A 22035-nucleotide genomic window follows, 5' to 3' on the forward strand; every position below is an offset into this window, starting at 1 on the left:
ACTTTCTGAATAATCCTCTCCAAGAAGTTCTGTCACTCAAGCTTTTGGGTCTCACTATTTGCCATGATCTTTCCTGGGAAAACCACATTTCAAATCTGGCTTCCAAAGCCAGTCACCGACTGGGCATCCTCCGTCGTGCAAAGTCCTTCCTTGGCACACCTGAGCTCCTCACCACATACAAGGCTTTCATCCGCAGCTCTATGGAATACTGCTCTCCCCTCTGGTCTGGTGCTCCTGCCTCACACCTAGCTCGTCTTCACGCTGTTGAAACCAAAGCGTTCAGAATCATTGGAATCTCCCGCGATGAAGTTAACTCCAAGGGCCTTTCACTCAAAGACCACCAGGCCGGTTGGTGGTCTTTCAGTCTTCTACCGACTCCTCTCTGGCCTTTCCCCCCCAGCTCTCTCTGGGCTCTGTCCCCCAAATATTCCTACAGGTCGCACAAGATCTGCCTGCAACCCTCTTATGGTTAAACTGCCAAAATCAAGACTTTCTGCTCACCTTCACTCCTTCATTCCTCTTTTCTCCCGCCTCTGGAACAAACTCCCTCACTCTCTCCAATCCCACTCCACCCTCCAGGTCTTTAAAACAGCTGTTCACCACCATCTCTTATCCTCCCCCATCCAAAACCTTGATCTTTTCAACCCCCGCTAATTTCAATACCCTTGTGTTTTATACCCCCCCCCCCCCTTCCCACGCCTCCTCCCCCCAAGCCCTCTCCCTCCCACACTTCTCCCTGCTCTCAAATGTTGTGGTTGTGTGCTTCCCCTTCTCTCCCCATCTTGTCTTCCACTCCCTGTTTTTGTATATTTTGTTTGTCTGGTTGATTTGTTTGTGAAATAAATGTTAGCTCTTTCACGAGCCTCGATTCAGTATACAAAAAAAAAAAAAAAAAAAAAAACAAGGAGAAAAGACATAAATGTCATAGCCTCTGTGGTTTTAGTAATTTTGCTGTACAAAGTTAAAGGGCTAGCCATTATTTACAAGATTTACAAGATATACTCAGTATTACTTTGGTTGGATTACAAAACAAAATCTTCTGCATATGTATGTATTGTCTTTGTACCAAGTTTGAACAAAATCAGTCCATGCATGTCCAACAAATGGTTGGGGACACGATTAAGTAATGAAATGGTCACCAGTCGGCCATCTTTCATTATCTGTGTGCCAAGTTTGAACAAGATCGGTAAATCCATGTACGAGAAACGAGATGAGAGTCAGGGCGGGAGAAATGAAACCAGAGTAGGGGACAGAGGGGAGATGAGACGGGAGTTAGGGGTAAGACAAGACTAGAGTCGGGGGGAGACGACAGGAGACGAGACGAGAGCCCAGAGGGGAGAGACAGGACAGGACACTCGTCTGGGGTATGGGGCCAGACGAGAATCTGGGGCAGAGGGGTGGAGATGAGAGTCAGAGGTGGGGAAATGAGAGCCAATGGTGGTGGAGTGGAGGATACAATACATGTGGCTATGTCGGAGAGATTTGGGAAGGTTGAGGAGTGGTGGGAAGAAGAGGGTGAGGATGGGTGGGCGTCGGGGAAGACAGACTATATAATCACCAGACAACTTTGCAATGAGGAGGGTGTGTGCATGGCTCTCCAATCCAAATCTTCCCAAACATTTTCGAGCATCTTGGTAGGGCAGATTAAAACATCGTTGCAGGTACTCTATTGGCGTTTCTTTCATTTCCAACTGTTCTGCATACTGCTGGTTGAAGTAGCCCAGTTTCTAGTTGAAGGAATAAGGAGAGGTCAAGGAGGTTAGGGGTACAGCGAAAAAACGACTAAAATAAATCAGATGAGTTGGACGATAAAAATAATCAGGAAATATACAGTGCATTCAGAAAGTATTCAGACCCCTTCACTTGTTTCACATTTTGTTATGTTGCAGCCTTATGCTGAAATCGTTTAATTTCATTTTTTCCCTCATCAATCTGCACTCAATACCGCATAATGACAAAGAGAAAACAGGATTTTAGAAAGTTTTGCAAATTTACTCAAAAGAAAAAACTGGAATATCACATTGACATAAGTATTCAGACCCTTTGCTATGACACTTGAAATTTAGGTCAGGTGCCTCCCATTTCTCTTGATCATCTTTGAGATGTTTCTACACCTTGATTGGAGTCCACCTGTGGTAAATTAAATTGATTGGACATGATTTGGAAAGGCACACACCTGTCTATATAAGGTCTCACAGCTGACAATGCATATCAGAGCAAAAACCAAGCCACGCGGTCGAAGGAACTGCCTGCAGAGCTCAGAGACAGGATTGTGTCGAGGCACAGATCTGGGGAAGCCTACAAAAACATTTCTGCTGCATTGAAGGTTCCCAAGAGCACAGTGGTCTCCATAATTCTTAAATGGAAAAAGTTTGGAACAACCAGGACTCTTCCTGGAGCTGGCCGCCCGGCCAAACTGAGCAATCAGGGGAGAAGGGCCTTGGTAAGAGAGGTGACCAAGAACCCGATGGTCACTCTGGCTGAGCTCCAGAGATCCTGTGTGGAGATGGGAGAAACTTCCAGAAGGACAACCATCACTGCAACACTCCACCGATCTGGGCTTTATGGCAGAATGGCCCGACGGAAGCCAAACAGTTCAATCTTGGTTTCATCAGACCACATAATCTTGTTTCTCAGTCTGAGAGTCCTTTAGGTGCTTTTTTTTGCAAACTCCAAGCGGGCTTTCATGTGTCTTTCACTGAGGAGAGGCTTCCGTCTGGCCACTCTGCCATAAAGCCCTTCTCCCCAGATTGTTCAGTTTGGCCGGGCGGCCAGCTCTAGGAAGAGTCCTGGTTGTTCCAAACTTCTTCCATTTAAGAATTATGGAGGCCACTGTGCTCTTGGGAACCTTCAATGCAGCAGAAATGTTTTTGTAGGCTTCCCCAGATCTGTGCCTCGACACAATCCTGTCTCTGAGCTCTGCAGGCAGTTCCTTCGACCTCATGGCTTGGTGTTTGCTCTGATATGCATTGTCTGCTGTGAGACCTGTGAGTGAGACCTGAGACCCGCTGTGAGACCTGAGACCTGATCAAGAGAAATGGGAGGCACCTGAGCTAAATTTCAAGTGTCATAGCAAAGGGTATGAATACTTATGTCAATGTGATATTTCAGTTTTTTCTTTTTATTAAATTTGCAAAACTTTCGAAAATCCTGTTTTCTCTTTGCCATTATGGGTTATTGAGTGAAGATTGATGAGGGAAAAAATGAATTTAAACGATTTCAGCATAAGGCTGCAACATAACAAAATGTGAAAAAAGTGAAGGTGTTTGAATACTTTCTGAATGACACTGACACACTGACACACTGACACACAGACACTGACACACAGACACTGACACACAGACACTGACACACAGACACTGACACACTGACACTGACACACTGACACTGACACACAGACACTGACACACAGACACTGACACACAGACACTGACACACAGACACTGACACACAGACACTGACACACAGACACTGACACACAGACACTGACACACAGACACTGACACACAGACACTGACACACAGACACTGACACACAGACACTGACACACAGACACTGACACACAGACACTGACACACAGACACTGACACACAGACACTGACACACAGACACTGACACACAGACACTGACACACAGACACTGACACACAGACACTGACACACAGACACTGACACACAGACACTGACACACAGACACTGACACACAGACACTGACACACAGACACTGACACACAGACACTGACACACAGACACTGACACACAGACACTGACACACAGACACTGACACACAGACACTGACACACAGACACTGACACACAGACACTGACACACAGACACTGACACACAGACACTGACACACAGACACTGACACACAGACACTGACACACAGACACTGACACACAGACACTGACACACAGACACTGACACACAGACACTGACACACAGACACTGACACACAGACACTGACACACAGACACTGACACACAGACACTGACACACAGACACTGACACACAGACACTGACACACAGACACTGACACACAGACACTGACACACAGACACTGACACACAGACACTGACACACAGACACTGACACACAGACACTGACACACAGACACTGACACACAGACACTGACACACAGACACTGACACACAGACACTGACACACACACACACACACACACACACACACACACACACACACACACACACACACACACACACACACACACACACACACACACACACACACACACAGTAGACAGTATATATACTCACACTTTAAAGATGTCTTGATACAATTATTTTCCTTGGTCAATTTTAAAATCTGAATCACCTTTTGTGGTCATAAGCTATAAACAAAAATAAAAGGCTGCAGAGACTCTCAAGAAACATAATGAGGGAAAACGAAAGCAAAAATGAAAATCTCACCAAGCGATGGTTTTTCCTCATTTCTCCGTGAAGCTGCAAATAAAAAAAACAATGAAAACACTTCTTGTGAACTCGTCGATGACAACTCCAAGTAAATATTCTTTCATTTTTTTTTCTCAGGTGAGCATTGTTTCCCCCAGTTCATTTAATTAGATTTTTCTCTTCTCATCTTACTTTGTTGGTGATTGCAGTTATCTCTCTATATTATAAAAGAAAGTTTTTGTTTGTTTGTCTGCGCAAGCTAATCTTCTGAACGGTGAAAGATAGGAGGAAACCTCCAATACAAAAAATGTCGGGATGGGCCCCGGGAAGGTTTTAGGCTAGGTGGCGAGGCCGGCTAAGGCCGCTTCAGCCGGGTCGGGCCCATTTCGCAATTAAAAGCTGAGCTGAATTATCGTAGTCAATCTTCTACGGCCACGAGTAAAAGCTGAATTATAGTAGTAAATTCATTCAAAAAGAACCAAAAATGTCGGGACGGGCCCCGGGAAGGTTATAGGTTAAGTGGTGAGGCCGGTCGAGGCCACGTCGGTCGAGCTGGGCCCATTTCACAATTAAAAGCTGAGCTGAATTATAGTAGTCATTCTTCTACGGCCGCGAGTAAAAGCTGAATTATAGTAGTAAATTCATTCAAAAAGAACCAAAAATGTCGGGATGGGCCCCGGGAAGGTTATAGGCTAGGTGGTGAGGCCGGTCGAGGCCGCATCGGCCGGGCTGGGCCCATTTCACAATTAAAAGCTGAGCTGAATTATAGTAGTCAATCTTCTACGGCCGTGAGTAAAAGCTGAATTATAGTAGTAAATTCATTCAAAAAGAACCCGGGCAATGCCGGGTGCTTTCAGCTAGTCAGCCATAAAATTGAAAAATCAAATTATCTCCAAATTCCAGTTTTACTCACTGGGGTAAGTTTTTCTGTAAGGAGCTGCAATAAGGTCGTTTTTCCAACTCCATTCGGTCCCACGATGGATACTGGAATGAAAGACAACAATAAAATGTCAAATGTAGATGGAGGAAATTGTGTACGCATTTTCATGAAGCAATTTTTATGGCGTAGCCCATTGGGTAAAGCCTTCTTGAACAGTGTTTGTCCGTTTTTATGTATGTATGTACGTCCTCTCAAACGTATACCAATCAGAGCTGAGGATCTGGTCACATGACAGTGTGATGTGATTACGTCTGATGTCATTACAGTGGCTGAATCTCCACACACCGCCATTTTTATTTATACGCCGTTCATGCTGAACATATCATCGAAACTGTCATATATCACAATCGCCATGCTCTACCTTTACGGTTTTCATTCAGTGTGAAACACAAACAAACCGATTGTTAAAATGACCATGAAATATCGAAAGCATCGGCGTTACGGATCTTCCAACAAAACAGTACGTCCCCAACCCTGGTGGGGTATAATCTAGATCACAGCAGATTTTCTCTCAGTTCTGTAAGTAAAACTTACCTCACAGATGTCTGGATTCCTCCAAATTTCTTTGTTTAATGTTATAAGCAGCATTAGCGACTGTTTAAAAAGCTAATAATGTGTGTTTGTGGTTTATCATATTTTACAAGCCCAGCTAAGCCTCTGTTAGACTTTCGGTCTTGTTCTTTTATAGCTGGGCTGAGATTCGAACCCAAGCTTGACAGCTTAGAGGTGAGTGTGTGTATTCTCTTGGCTAGGCCATACTGCCAGCCTGACTTATGGTGAATGAACACAAAATGTTTTTTGTGAGAATGATCAGAAATTTGCACAAGTTGCACTTGTCTTTCCAGGTGGAGAAGGAAAAACACTTGAGAAATTCTTCTCTACAAAGTGCGATATGTGATACAGGGCAGGATACAAACCAATTGTGAAGCAAAAAAAGCAGGACATGACCTAGTGTGTAAATCTCGAATGGACGAGGTGTTAAAATAAACGGAACAAAAAATAAAGAACCACAAACCATCATCAACAGTCTACTGGCATACAACAACAATTTGGCCAAACAGATATTTAAGAAAGTCATGGAACATGAACTTACTTCTTGATTGCAAGTCAACCCCAAAGTCAAGGTTTTTAAAGAGAAGTGGTTGTCCTTTGTATCCAAATTCAACACCTAGGGTTAACAGAATAATTGGTTAAATGGCGTTAATCAGAAAGTTACTTCATTGCAATTTGAAGTTGAATTTAACGGCAATTTATTGTACAGAATATAGTCAGGCAATTGTTGCACACAAAATTACCATGGAGGCCAAGGATGGGTGGATTGAGAGAGGGAGGGTCAGGAAAGGTGAAACGAACAGTGTATTCACGTGGACGTTTAATCAGCTCTGCCCGTGCGCCTTGATCTATTACATCCTTATTTCCGGCAAAGCCCTTCCCCTTTTGCTGTTTGCGTGTCAGCGTATCGCGTACCTGCCGCTCCTGAATGAGACAGATAAAATTCATTTTAAGGTGAAGAAATTCAGCATTATGCCTAACATTTGGTGTTAAACAAAAACATTCCAATAGATGTCCTCACCGCTTGTTTGCAGGACTTGCCTCCAGACTTGAGCTCCTTCATGCGTTTCTCCTGCTTTTCATAGAGCTTCAACAGCTCAGCTTGCTTTTGTTTGTACATCTTCTTAAAAGTTACTACACAAAGAGAAAGATCAAAAAAGTGTAGCACATGGAATTGCACAAGCAACAAGGTTAGATAAATAGGAAACGAGCAGAAGAAGAAGTCAAAGTGGACAAAACTATGAACCTACAACAACATTTTCAGATTGGTACAATGTAATAATAATAATAATAATAATACATTTATTTTATATAGCGCTTTTCAAGAAGCCCAAAGGCGCTTTGACAGAGTACAAAAAACAAGTGCAAAAAGACAAAAATCAATAGGTAAATAATCAAAGCAAAGATGATCCCTTCACTTGCATAGTGCTCTTAAAATAAGTACATCGTGTAATTACATTGCTATTTGTTGTAATCACCAGTCTCTTTTGAATGAACAGGTAATTTGATGTTCACACATGATAATATTGCAACGGTGATGTGGGTGGATACAGTCAAATCTACCACCGGGTCGATCACCAATCGAGTGACGAGCAGTCCTTGGGACTGTACGTCGCCCGCTGGGAAAGGCCAAAAGATCGTTACTTCGCTTTTCGAAGTAACAGTAACGCCAACGAGCCTACTGCCTGTGATTTGTTCGTCGGTTCAAAAGGATCGGGGCCAAGTGAGACCCTCGGCAAACCATTGTGTTTGTATCCTCCTAAATGAGGAGTTTTCGCGCCAATTCCCAACAGCCGCGGCTTAACTCGCTCTGCTGTTTAACATTCCCAATTCTGGACTGTGCACCAAACCAACATTTTAACAATGAAAACGAGGTTTATTAAAGAGGGGAAGGGAGGACAGAGAAACAATACTATGATGGACAGAATTCCACAAGGACTATAACCCTTGCGCCCATGAATAATCCCATCGGAATACCCGGTGCATTATGGCCCACGCCTTCACAAATAGGAGACAGCAAAAAGATGACAAGACCGAAAAGAAACTTGTCTGTGCACAATGCTTGCGCATGCTAGTTGTGGTTGCAACGGGTGGTGGTGGACTCGGTTGTGACAGGATGTGCCATAGTCTGGTCCAGATTCCCACTCTGCTTTTGTTGGGTTGTGCTGAGTTTTCTCACATGCTGTCTCAAGGATAAGGAACTGGTCCTGACTCCATGCCTCACTCCAGTCTGGATTCACCCTCACAGTGCCGACGCTTAGTTTCACCACTCACCCATCTGACTTGGTGTCTTACAACCACGGTTATCCACACAACAACCATTGAACTAGTGAAATGAAACCCATCCACTCATTGCACACGGTTGTGGTCTGTCGTTTATAGAATCCAGCGAGCTGACGTAGCTAAGAGATGCTTCTTGCTTCTTTCTCATTGGTGGGCGGAGCAACCTTTTGTCCCTTTGGCCCGTCTGTCCGCACTGATCCGTGCTCCAAAGGGTGATACGGTTAAAGCACATTTGGATAGATACCAAAGGGGAACAATTTGGAGAATTAAGGTGCAGGAATAGCAGGAGCTTAGACACATACATAATGATGGGGAGGGGTGGGGACTCTGGATTTCCACAAGAACACTCTTCAACACGTGACCTATCATTTCACACAGAAAACAAAACTTGTGCTATACGTTTATTAATTAAACTAGGGCATGCCCGTACTATATATATATCCCCCCCCCCCCCTCTATATATATCCCCCCCCTCTATTTACATGAAATGGTTTGGTCCATTCGCAAAGCCAAAGCGGACGGCTTGCGAGTACGGTGACAATCCCCCCCCTCTATTTACATTAAATGGTTTGGTCCAAAGCGAACGGCTTGCGAGTACGGTGACAATCCCCCCCCTCTATTTACATGAAATGGTTTGGTCCAAAGCGAACGGCTTGCGGAGTTTGGTAAAGAAATCGCCATAGCTCGGTAACTACTTGTCCGATTAATATGAAACCTTGAAAAGGCACATCCTCGGGTCCCCAGCAATATACCTGGCAAGTTTCAAGTACATCGGACCGGTAGTTGTCGAGAAACAGCGGTCGCATACACACACACAGACACACACACACACAGAGATTACTGGAATTATAGATAGATGTCTATTCTATCTTACCCCCTTTAGACCTTATGGTCATCCCTGCAGCAATACCAATCCAAGCATAAGCCCCAAGCACCTATGATGAGCTAGAGTGCTCGAGCCTGCATATGGATCACCATCTCAAGGTACCACATTTCAAACAGGTGAGCAAGCATGAAAGAAAGCAATACCAAATGCCTGTGCAACAATTTGCCTCAAACCCATTTTCAACACGGTGATCATTAGAAATTCAACATGTGAGATTATCTTTCTTGAAAATACATGAATATTAAATATGCTCATTTTTCTACGTGCCGGTATATGACGGTTTTATTTTATTTTTAACTCCACCACTGAAGCTGAAAGGAGGCTATGTTTTCTTTCACCCCTGTCTGTTTGTCAGTGAGCAGGATATCTCAAAAAGTTATGGAAGGATTCGGACGAAACTTCGGACGAAACGGTGAGAGGTTGGGTGTGTGTTCCAAGAACAAATTGATTCGATTTCATTGAAGATCCGAATCAGGATCCAGATATGAGAATTTTTCAAATCACAAGTGGTTCTTCTCCATTGAGAGAGTGATGGGTCCAAAAACGACATATAGCATGATATTTTATGAAAGTTATGGACAGATTCGGACGAAACTTGGTGGAGAGGTTGGGTGTGACAAGAAGACATTGATTCGATTTTGGTCAAGGACCGGATGCAGGTCCGGCCTATCAGTGGGATACAAAACGTAAACTGTGCATGCTGGTGGAGGTATGTGCTCTACCGAGTGCCTTTCTAGTTTGGTTTGTATAGGGTGTCGAGGCTCGTGGAGGAACTAGAATACAAAACTGATCAGGACATAACAGAATGAAAAGAACAGTAGAAAGAGAGGGGGAGACACGCTAACAGCAGGGGTGAGGGACAAAATAGAAAAGAATTGGATGTGGGGAATGAATGAGAGCAAGAGGAAGACCGTGATGAATGAATGAATATGAATGAATGATCGTTTTAAGGCCATTTTCCCCACAACAGCGGGGGTTAGCATTGCGGGCCCCATGACAATCATGGTTCCCTGTTTGAGGCAATGTTTTTACGGCCGGATGCCCTTCCTGGCGCCAATCCTGAGTCGCCTCTTACGATGCGCAGGGATACGGTGTACCTATTCTAAACCAGGGTACACACCGGGATCATTCATCCCAGCAAGCTGGTACTCAATTTGCCGACCTCGGAAGGATGACAGGCTGAGTCAACCCCCCTGGTGTTAATTCAACGATCGACCGGGATTCGAACCCAGGATCCTAGGATCCCAAGCCGGCATCCTAACCGCTAAGCCAACACCAGGCTTGATATAGTGTGATAAGTGATACGTGATATAGAAGTCTAATGAATAAAGATCACAAAAATGCATGCATGAACTGCAGAATTACAAAAAAAAAAAGAAAAGAAAAATACTCTTTTTTTCGGGGGGCCCAGGGGCAAGCTCCAGCAGAAAATTTTGCAAAATTGATGTCAAAATATGCATTTTGCAGGTCATCTGGTCCAAATTGTAACAAAACAAACCTGCAAATAAAAACGCGGTTTGTTGGAAAAAATTTTTTATTTCACCTGAACATTCATGGCTGTGAAGATTATTTTCAGTTCTTACAGCATTTCGTACAGCATATAAAAGAAATGAATTCGAAATACCACATTTATACCTTTCCAGGACTTTTGATACACTAGTGGGCCCGTTGGTCCAAATTTTCATTGGTCTTCACGGCCTTGTAGCATGCCTACCTGATGTAGTATTTGGGCATTGGTATACCTTTCACCAAATCCAGATATGCTTGGGCCATGATAGGGGGTGGGGGATTGATTATACGTGTGTTATTATTATTAGCAAATTATACAACTATTATTTGTTGTTGTTAATATTATTGGTATTAATTTTTAAAATGCTTTGTTACAAGGTTATCATCGTTTTGTTTTTTTTGGCTGTGAAAGACTTTTTCCATTATTTGTAATTATAATGCCAGGCAAAGGTAAAATACCACAAATAAATCACCAAACACCACAGATACACCTCACGGATGAAAACCAAAGGTTGAACAACATAAAAAGAAGACACACAAACCTCACAGATCACGTGATATTTAAAACGAAAGAAAAAAATTAGTAAATTCGCAAATTATGTGAAAGAAAGAAGAAAATGCTTAGATTTTGCAAAGGAATCGAAGCACTGATATCTATCTATAATTCCAGTAATCTCTGTCTGTACGTTTGTTTGTCTGTGACCGCTGTTTCTCGACAACCACGGGTCCGATATACTTTTAACTTGCCAGGTATATTGCTGGGGACCCGAGGATGTGCCTTTTCAAGGTTTCATATTAATCGGACAATTACTTACCGAGCTATGTCCAAAAAACGATTCAACCAATCAGAGAGCAGCGAGCTATCGCGTGTGCCGAACGTGGAGGACACACTCTGCCTCGGATGGCACATTTGAGAGCGTATTCATTTATTTCACGTTTGCAAACTATGTTGGCGTTAAACTATGTTTTACAACTAATAAAAACGAATTTGCGATTCATTCGCTTTCCTGCGCGTTTGTGCACGCGATGGCGATTTCTTTACCAAACTCCGGAAGCCGTTCGCTTTGGACCAAACCATTGCATGTAAATAGAGGGGGGGGATTGTCACCACTCGCAAGCCGTTCGCTTTGGACCAAACCATTTCATGTAAATAGAGGGGGGGGATATAATTTTAGATATAGATATAGTACGGGCAATCGGGCATGCCCTAGTCTATCTATAATTCCAGTAATCTCTGTCTGTCTGTCTGTACGTTTGTCTGTGACCGCTGTTTCTCGACAACCACGGGTCCGATATACTTTTAACTTGCCAGGTATATTGCTGGGGACCCGAGGATGTGCCTTTTCAAGGTTTCATATTAATCGGACAATTACTTACCGAGCTATGTCCAAAAAACGATTCAACCAATCAGAGAGCAGCGAACGATCGCGTGTGCCGAACGTGGCGGGCACACTCTGCCTCGGATGGCACATTTGAGAGCGTATTCATTTATTTCACGTTTGCAAACTATGTTGGCGTTAAACTATGTTTTACAACTAATAAAAACGAATTTGCGATTCATTCGCTTTCCTGCGCGTTTGTGCACGCGATGGCGATTTCTTTACCAAACTCCGGAAGCCGTTCGCTTTGGACCAAACCATTGCATGTAAATAGAGGGGGGGGATTGTCACCACTCGCAAGCCGTTCGCTTTGGACCAAACCATTTCATGTAAATAGAGGGGGGGGATATAATTTTAGATATAGATATAGTACGGGCATGCCCTAGTGATTTCAAACATGATAAAATAATAAATAAGAAGTTGAGAAAACTCAGGAAGCACACGAGATAATGAGGAAGAAGCACACAAAGCTTTGAAAATGATGTGAATACATCACAGGTGACTCACTAAATAGTGCTGCGGATTAGAAACCTTCACTAAATTATTCACAAGTAAATTATGTACACAGCAATGAAAAATATAAATCGGGACTCGCAGACCCAGCGAATGTGAATTCGGGGTAGTGTTTTAAAAATAAATAATAATAATTCATTACCTATTTCTCTTATACCTGAACGAAAAAATATATATACACAACATAAATATTTGTCACCACCTTTTAGGTCATGCAAATAAATATTTCTAGAAAAAGTTATATTATAACAAAAATCATGCCGGGTCTACAGGTTGGACCCATGTTATGCCACCTCGGGTTAATGACTAATCTACAAGGGAGGGTAAATTGGTAATGTTCTCGAAAAAGAGAGGTGGAATTAACAATTCTCACCACCTCCTCCTGCATAAACTTTCCTCTTTAAGATTTATTGGTCTCGTCTCGACATGGTCACAAACCAACAGACATTATCGGGTTTTGTATTTGTGTTCAGCAGAATCGTGTCTTTGAACTTCACGGGAAATAATGAAGTATAGGAGGGAACGGCGATGCAAAACCCCAACAATGGACACTATTTCTGTATTTACTGATGTTCTCCTGCCTGGCGGACATCTGATCACGGTAACACACCAGGAAGCTTTTGTACCCGGATAACTTTCATACTAATCTACACGGTTGAGAAACGAATCAGCATATCGGAATGGCACCTCAATTCCCAAAAATTGAGGCATGCTTTTCTGATGACGAAAACGCAGAAGCCTCCGTACGGGTCATTGCAAAAATATATGCTATACGGAGGCAGTTTCACACATGTACAGTGCATTCAGAAAGTATTCAGACCCCTTCACTTTTTTAACATTTTGTTATGTTGCAGCCTTATGCTGAAATCGTTTAAATTCATTTTTTCCCTCATCAATCTACACTCAATACCCCATAATGACAAAGAGAAAACAGGATTTTAGAAAGTTTTGCAAATTTATTAAAAAGAAAAAACTGAAATATCACATTTACATAAGTATTCAGACTTTGCTATGACACTTGAAATTTAGCTCAGGTGCCTCCCATTTCTCTTTATCATCTTTGAGATGTTTCTACACCTTGATTGGAGTCAATCTGTGGTAAATTCAATTGATTGGACATGAGTTGGAAAGGCACATACCTGTCTATATAAGGTCTCACAGCTGACAATGCATATCAGAGCAAAAACCAAGCCATGAGGTCGAAGGAACTGCCTGCAGAGCTCAGAGATAGGATTGTGTCGAGGCACAGATCTAGGGAAGCCGACAAAAAAAATTCTGCTGCATTGAAGGTTCCCAAAAGCACAGTGGCCTCCATAATTCTTAAATGGAAGAAGTTTGGAACAACCAGGACTCGTCCTAGAGCTGGCCGCCCGGCCAAACTGAGCAATCGGGGGAGAAGGGCCTTGGTAAGAGAGGTGTTCAAGACCCCGAAGGTCACTCTGGCTGAGCTCCAGAGATCCTGTGTGGAGATGGGAGAAACTTCCAGAAGGACAACCATCACTGTAACACTCCACCGATCTGGGCTTTATGGCAGAGTGGCCAGACAGAAGCCTCTCTTCAGTGAAAGCCACATGAAAGCCCACAGAATCTTGTTTCACAGTCTGAGAGTCCTTCAGGTGCTTTTTTGCAAACTCCAAGCGGGCCTTGCAAGACATTATATAGACAGGTCTGTGCCTTTCCAAATCATGTCCAATCAATTGAATTTACCACAGGTGGACTCCAATCAAGGTGTAGAAACATCTCAAAGATGATCAAGAGAAATGGGAAGCACCTGAGCTAAATTTCAAGTGTTATAGCAAAGGGTCTGAATACTTACGTAAATGTGATATTTCAGTTTAAAAAAAAATACATTTGCAAAACTTTCTAAAATTCAGTTTTGTCTTTGTCATTATGGGGTATTGAGTGTAGATTGATGAGGGAAAAAATGAATTTAAACGATTTCAGCATAAGGCTGCAACATAACAAAATGTGAAAAAAGTGAAGGGGTCTGAATACTTTCTGAATGCACTGTATATGTTAAATTGCGAAAGGAAACATTAAAGCTGGTGCAAGTTATGATATCTGGAGTGAATAAGAGATGTGATGTGAATAAAAGTACTGTAGTTTCCACGGTAGTGGTAGAGTTTCTGTTCGTAAAGATGGATGACATCTGTGCAGACATCATCCAAGAACCCCTGGTCGTGGGACACCACCAGCAGGGTTTTCTTCCATCCTTGCAAGTAGCTACAACATCAACAGAAATTTAATTACACAGTATTCAGGTCATCATTGAAGCAAAAATAATAACCAATTAAATAACCATTAAGTGATTGGTTAAAAAAAAAAATTAAATATGCAAAGCATGAGGTTAAAATAATTACCGTAAAATATTTAACGCATATAAGCAATGAAAAGCTAAATTCATTAAGAAAGTGTTATTTTCCATACTTGTTCAGCCAAATGACTGCATTCAGGTCGAGATGATTGGTTGGTTCATCAAGCAAAAGTAGAGTAGGTTCCATAAACAGCGCCCTAGAACGTACAGCACAAAGGGTAAGAAACTACTACCGAATGTGATAATTACCATTGTCTAACAGGAAAGTTGTTCCTGCTGAAATTATTTCCTCGACAATAAACAAACTTAGTGGTTTTCCATTGTCTTCTGAGCAGCGAATATAAGGCAGGAATTTGTAACAAGACAGTTCAATGAACTCCAAAAGGACAGAAAACAACTCCGCACTGTGAAAACTTTGCAATCTTATCCTATTCCCTATGCAATCAAGCCCAAAGAAAATTAAATACTTTATTTGCACTATCTGATGGGTTAAGGGAATTCTCTACAAAATGAGGTCGTCAGGTATACAATTGCTGGCAAAAAAGTTAACATGTATCAATTAATTTGTTGACCGAAAAGTCATCAAATGCATCAGCACTTGATCAGCGACCAGCGACTTGATCAGCGACTGACCAGATCAGCGACTTGATCAGTTGACCAGCGACATTGATCACTTGGATAAACTTGATCCATATCGCGAGCATCACCAACTAGAGTAAAATAAATAAATAAAAGACCAAGTAAATTGTGCTACCTTGCAAGTGAGACTCGCATCCTCCAGCCACCAGAGAAACGGCAAGTAGCTCGGTCTTGCATCTCAGATGTAAACCCAAGGCCAGCAAGGATGCGTCGAGCACGTGCCTCTGCACTTGCAGCACCGATCAAACTCAGTTCGTCATACACCTGATAACGTAATAAAGGTATCACTTTATTCGGATTTGTGTATGGCTATAAAAACAGCTAAACGCTATGCAAAATCAGCAAAAAAAATACTGGAAATTAATCAATCTTTAAATGTTTGGCTTAAAGGGTTAATAGGGTTGCATCTACCCTTTTGCAGTCGCAAGGCTCATGGATAAGTTCATCCATAATACAGAAAGAAGACAAAAACACGATACCATGGACAGAATTCCCAAATTGACGTGGGACTTGTGAGGGCTGTTCAGATAAGAGCCTATTGAATTGATCATTGTATTTGCAGTTCTTAACTGCATCTTTAGTTGTTGCCTCTGTATGTGTATTTTTTTGTATTTTTGTAAGCTCCTAAACTCTGCAGGTGTATTTTTTGTATTTTTGTAAGCTCCTAAACTCTAGGTGTAATTTTTTTTTTTGTAAGCTCCTAAACTCTAGGTGTATTTTTTGTATTTTTGTAAGCTCCTAAACTCTGTATATGCATTTCTTTAAGCTCATCAACTCAATGCACAGCTGCCTTCTCACCTCCCCTCACCCTCCCCTACCCCTCTCCCCCATTGTTCCAAAATGGCAAAAAAAAGTGACCAACCAACAGAGGGGGAGATGGGAGCACTGAAACCAAACAGGCTTAATCGGCAAGATCAAACGATTCATATTCACTTCTATCCTTCTTCCCTTTGCTGCCGCATTCCATAACACTATATCTGAAACGTTCTCCCCCGTGTGCACAAACTTAGCAAGATCCATACACCTCCCTTTCTCTTGCTACTCCTATACAACAACCAGGGGGATACGGTCACCTATTCCCATATAATATTCTCTAAATTTGTCCCATAATCTCCCCATCTCTGGCTTCCACTTTCTCATACCTTACTTATCACCTTGTTTGCCTTGTTCTGCAATCACTTTCGTCTGTCTGCTCTCTGAAGCAATGCCATCTCAAATTATGCCAAACCAACCACCCGCCAGTTTGTTTTCAGATGTTCCTGCTTTACCAACTCTTCATTCTTCCTTGCTTCTCTCTTTTGGCTCCCCATCGATCCTTGTTCCTTCTTCTTGTCACTTCATATCCAACACCTTCTTGGCTAAGCATGATAGGTAATACATCATGATGACGTGGCAAGTTACAAGCTGTGCCCATTAAGATTCCATAATTGATGAGGAAAAGTTGAAGAACAAAAAGTTTTGTCGGAAAAGTTGTGAACAGATGCCACCAGAGCTTTTTAAAAAGGAGAGAAATGGTTTCTGTTCTCAGGGAATATGGCTCTCATTAAAGACGGATGCACAATAAATGTGCAGACCAATGAGAGATTGCCTTTTGTTGGATTGGCTTTAGAGGCCGAAAACAATTGGCTTCGTAACTATTGCCTCAACACATAAATCTGACCGAGTACCAGGGCTTAGAAGATAAGCAAGAGAACATCAAGCAAGAAGAGTCCATCAGTCCAGAAGTGGGTAAATCTTTATGAAGAACGTTCCAGGAGCAGTCAGTATGTTTGCCACCTGGCAAACAAAAGTGAGACCACTCAGTCTTTGAAAGAAAGCTGCCTGCAGTCTCAGCCAATAAGCATCATGAAAAGCCAGCCCAGATGATGCATGGGGAGGTTTCCAAATAGTGGAAAAGATGCAAGCTCTTGGTAGGATCAGAATAGTCCACAAGAGCAGATGAAGAACAGGCCAGGTTAGATGGAAAGGATAAAGCACAAAATAGGACATGAACGACAACAAAGATGAGGGGGATCAGGAGAAAAGTGGAGAGAGGTAAGATGAAGAGAAAGGTGGTGGAAGGAAGAGGTAATAAGAAGGGAGAAGGAGAAGTCAAAGGGGAAGTCGTCAAAGAACCAGTCATCAGTTGACAAAGTCGATGTGGTGCCCACAAATTACCGATAGATACTGACTGGACATTATGAAATAGCAACATTTTAGTTTCTTTTTTGGTGAACAACGTTCTAAATGATGTGATCATTTTAATCTTGAGATTATGTTTTCACCTGACTGTTTGTCTGTGAGCAAGATATCCCACAAAGTTGTGGACAGATTTGGATGAAACTTGGTGGACAGGGTGAGTGCGTGAAAAGGAAGAGTTCATTCAATTTTAGTGAAGATTCGAATCCGGATCAGAGAATTGTACAATAATTCTTCCCCATTGAGTGATAGGGCTAAAACTGATATATAGCAAGATATCTCAAAAAGTTATGGATGGATTTGGACGAAACATGGTGGATGAGCTGCGTAAGTGACAAGAACAAGCCGATTACATTTTGGTTCAGGTCTGGATCCAGATCCGGCCTATCATTGGGATACAAAACATAAAATGTTCAACCTGGCGGAGGCATGCGTTCTACTGAGTGGGGTTCTAGTTTTCTGGTGGAATTGTCAGTACAAGAAAGACTTTGTGTTGACTTTGCTGCTCTATTCAACAAATGGTTACCTAGGTGTGTGCGTGTGTTCTGATTCACTGGGCACACCATCTGACGAACAGGCCTCAAAATTGGCATCAACTGTGTCTATTCCTCCAGGAAGGTTTTGCACTTTGACCTTCCCCCACCCCAACACCCAAGCCCCCCACAACACTACTCTTCCCCATCCCCACCCCCAAACTCAGGTTCACCTGGCCAAACTGGTATCTCCCCACTCCACTTTCTACTCCCACATCCCCTCCCCAACCCCTTTCCACATTTCCCCCAATCACATCCACGTGTTGCGGCTTGCAAAGTTTTCTTAGAGATTAAGAATTTGGAACCTGACATTCACAGGCTAGTGGCATTCAGCGACGAGGTAACCTTTCACATAAGCCGACGCGTGAACAAACAAAACGGTGTCTTCTGGGGTACTGCGAATCCTCAAGTCATGCGTGAGCATGAACGAGACAGTCCCAAGGTGAATGTCTGGTGTGCAGTCACTGGAACAGGAGTGGTAGGGCCGTATTTTTTTTGAAAACGCCACAATCATCTGGACTGGTCTCCCATCTCTACCGCCTCTGACATCAACTCATCCTGGGAATTCTTCCAAAGTAAATTGCTCTCTCTCATGCACAGATTTATCCCATCTCGTCTTCAGTTGTCATACCCTTCCTCCCGTCCATGGTACACGGAATCTTGTGGTGAGGCTATTGCCCAGAAACAACTTGCTTTCGTCTCCTGGAAAGCAAATCCAACGGAAGGAAATCTCATTTCCTTTCACAAAGCCCGAAACAAGTGTGTGTCCACCCTCAGGAGAGCCAGGAAACAATATCTCTCCGTTCTCAGGACCGAACTCTCTTATCTGTCTCCCTCTTCCAAATCGTGGTGGCGTCTGGTCAAATCTGTTTCTGGTGTTTGTTCCCCCTCCATCCCCTCCCTCACCTTAAATGGCCACACGGCTGAGTCCGCACGTGAAAAAGCTGAATGCCTCAACTCTGTGTTTGCCTCTAAATCTTGTGTCCCAAACCCATCCCTATCTGTACCCACCGTACCCAGTCGACCCAGCTGCTCCTGGACTCTGTGTCCTTTCCTCCTGACAAGGTGGAAAAGTTTCTGTCAACCCTCGACTCTGATTCTGCAACTGGACCTGACGGCATCAGCCCACGGGTCCTAAAATCCTGTTCTTCCGCTCTTTCACTCCCTCTCTCTGTTCTCTTCACCCTCTCTTTTGCTCAAGGTCATCTTCCATCTGCTTGCAAATCTGCCAACATCACCGCTTTGCACAAAAAAGGTGCAAAAACAGATCCCAGCAACTACAGACCAATCAGCCTTCTCCCAATTATCAGCAAAGTCATGGAATCCATCATTGCTTCAGATATGAAATCTTTCCTCTTCTCCAATGGCTTGATCTCTGATCATCAATTTGGTTTCAGACCTGGTCACTCTACTCTGGACATGCTGCTTCTGCTTTCTCAACAATGGATGGAGGTCCTCAATGCCAAACAGGAAATTAGAGCAGTCTCCCTTGACATATCACGTGCCTTCGATACGGTCTGGCACCCCGCTCTGCTCACCAAACTCTCCTCTTTTGGTATCCATGGAAGTCTCCACGCATGGCTGGCGGACTTCCGCTCTAGTCGTAGTCAACATGTGGCCCTGAATGGGTTTCTCTCATCTCCTCTTCCTGTTCAGGCTGGAGTTCCCCAAGGCAGTGTTCTGGGCCCTGTGCTTTTTCTGGTCTTCATCAATGATCTCTCTGACTCTCTTGAAAATCCTCTCTATCTCTTTGCTGATGACTCCACTCTCTGTCGCTCCATTCTTCATCCCTCAGATCGGCAGTCTGCAGCCTCCTCACTCTCTGCAGACCTGGACAAAATCACAGACTTGGCAAACAAGTGGAACATGTCTTTCAATCCTGACAAATCTCACACTCTTACGATGTCTCTCCGAAAAGACCGACTGGACAACCCTCCCATCCACTTTCTGAATAATCCTCTCCAAGAAGTTCTGTCACTCAAGCTTTTGGGTCTCACTATCTGCCATGATCTTTCCTGGGAAAACCACATTTCAAATCTGGCCTCCAAAGCCAGTCGCCGACTGGGCATCCTCCGTCGCGCGAAGTCCTTCCTTGGCACACCTGAGCTCCTCACCACATACAAGGCTTTCATCCGCAGCTCAATGGATACTGCTCTCGCCTCTGGGCTGGTGCTCCTGCCTCACACCTAGCGCGTCTTCACGCTGTTGAAACCAAAGCATTCAGAATCATTGGAATCTCCCGCGATGAAGCTAACTCCAAGGGCCTCTCACTCACTCACCGCAGGCAGGTTGGTGGTCTTTCCGTCTTCTACCGACTCCTCTCTGGCCTTGCCCCCCAGCTCTCTCTGGGCTCTGTCCCGCAAATATTCCTACAGGTTGCACAAGATCTGCCTGCAACCCTCTTATGGTTAAAGTGCCAAAATCAAGACTCTCTGCTCACCTTCACTCCTTCATTCCTCTTTTCTCCCGCCTCTGGAACAAACTCCCTCACTCTCTTTAATCCCACTCCACCCTCCAGGTCTTTAAAACAGCTGTTCACCACCATCTCTTATCTTCCCCCATCCAAAACCTTAATCTTTTCTACCCCCGCTAATTTCACCCCAATTCCACTTTTTTGAAATACCAACTTCTGTCCTGGAAGTCCTTGGTGTCCTTGTGTTTTATACTTCTCCCTCCCCTGCCCCCCCCCCCTTCCCACGCCTCCTCTCCCCAAGCCCTCTCCCTTCCACACATCTCCCTGCTCTCAAATGTTGTGTTTGTGTGCTTCCCCTTCTCTCCCCATCTTGTCTTCCGCTCCCTCTTTTTATATATTTTGTTTGTCTGGTTGATTTGTTTGTGAAGTAAATGTTAGCTCTTTCACGAGCCTCGATTCAGTATACAAAAAAAAAAAAAAATCAACGGTGGTGACATTGCGCATGATGGAGAATTACGCAGGGGACAACCGTGATTGCAACAATACCACAAGAAATGTGCCTCCGGGCTCTGGAGACCACCTGGAGAAGATTCTAGACACGTGTTGACAATGATGGTGAACAAGTGGAGACTTTTGACTTTTTGAAGCTATTAACATACAATTGTTAGCATGTTACAGTGTATTATCCATTCTTTTCCATTAAAAACGATAGTCCCATATAAGTGCTAACATCTTGTTGAAGCACATTTTTGATGGCTACCCATCTGAAATTAATCATAGTACCCTAAAGAAATTCTGTGGAAAATTTGGAGATTTTTGTCTGGCCTTCAACGGTATTTCCTACAAGCTACTTTACTATAATTGGCAATCATTCTGTTACTACCTGAGACTGATCTGTAAACTTCGTGTTGTCTTTTCAATAGATGTTAGCATTATAATTTACAGTATTGAAAATTAACATGAATAAAAAATGGTGCAACACACAGTACAAAGGAGGTAAGCAGGGTTTGTTTTTTCTGTTTGCATGAATTTTGTAACATGTGATCTTTATGCAAAGTTTGTGCAAAGTTTTCCAACTCGTTGGTTTGTTACCGCAACACGTGCATGGGCGACTCCAGCAATAGCTGCTAGAATAGAATTAAATGGGATACAATTCCACAATCACATTTGAAGTCACAGCTTTTGAATTTGAGCCATCACCATACCTTCCACAAATACTGGTAAGAACCTTGTAAAAGCAACATATGACGACGTATCAAACTTTTGACCCACTTCTGCTAAATTGGTTGAGCTCTGATCACCGTGGATGCCAGGACATGCCAATGACCTCAAATTTCCCTTATAGCAAAAACAGTGCAAGTGTTACACTCTGCAACATAGCCTGGTGTTGGCTTAGCGGTTAGGGTGCCGGCTTGGGATCCTAGGATCCTGGGTTCGAATCCCGGTCGATCGCTGAATTAACGCCAGGGGGGTTGACTCAACCCG

The 22035-nt window shown here is 43.3% G+C and overlaps 1 protein-coding gene across 3 annotated transcripts in view; it reads right to left on the minus strand.

Moving 5' to 3' along the window:
* ABCF1 (ATP binding cassette subfamily F member 1) overlaps nucleotides 1-22035 on the minus strand; it is a 175824-nt gene that overhangs the window by 22881 nt on the left and 130908 nt on the right. For all 3 annotated transcript variants that reach the window (XM_078780068.1, XM_078780061.1, XM_068122175.2), the window contains exons 29-37: nucleotides 15542-15690; nucleotides 14901-14984; nucleotides 14572-14696; nucleotides 6925-7037; nucleotides 6647-6827; nucleotides 6445-6519; nucleotides 5325-5395; nucleotides 4430-4462; nucleotides 1559-1727 (exon numbers count right to left, since the gene is read on the minus strand). In XM_078780068.1, the coding sequence (XP_078636194.1) occupies nucleotides 1559-1727; nucleotides 4430-4462; nucleotides 5325-5395; nucleotides 6445-6519; nucleotides 6647-6827; nucleotides 6925-7037; nucleotides 14572-14696; nucleotides 14901-14984; nucleotides 15542-15690 (1000 nt within the window). The remainder of the gene's footprint in view (nucleotides 1-1558; nucleotides 1728-4429; nucleotides 4463-5324; nucleotides 5396-6444; nucleotides 6520-6646; nucleotides 6828-6924; nucleotides 7038-14571; nucleotides 14697-14900; nucleotides 14985-15541; nucleotides 15691-22035) is intronic.

The sequence above is a fragment of the Myxine glutinosa genome, chromosome 1, assembly GCF_964187855.1.
Source record: "Myxine glutinosa chromosome 1, kmMyxGlut1.1, whole genome shotgun sequence".
In the NCBI taxonomy this organism is placed as follows: domain Eukaryota; kingdom Metazoa; phylum Chordata; class Myxini; order Myxiniformes; family Myxinidae; genus Myxine; species Myxine glutinosa.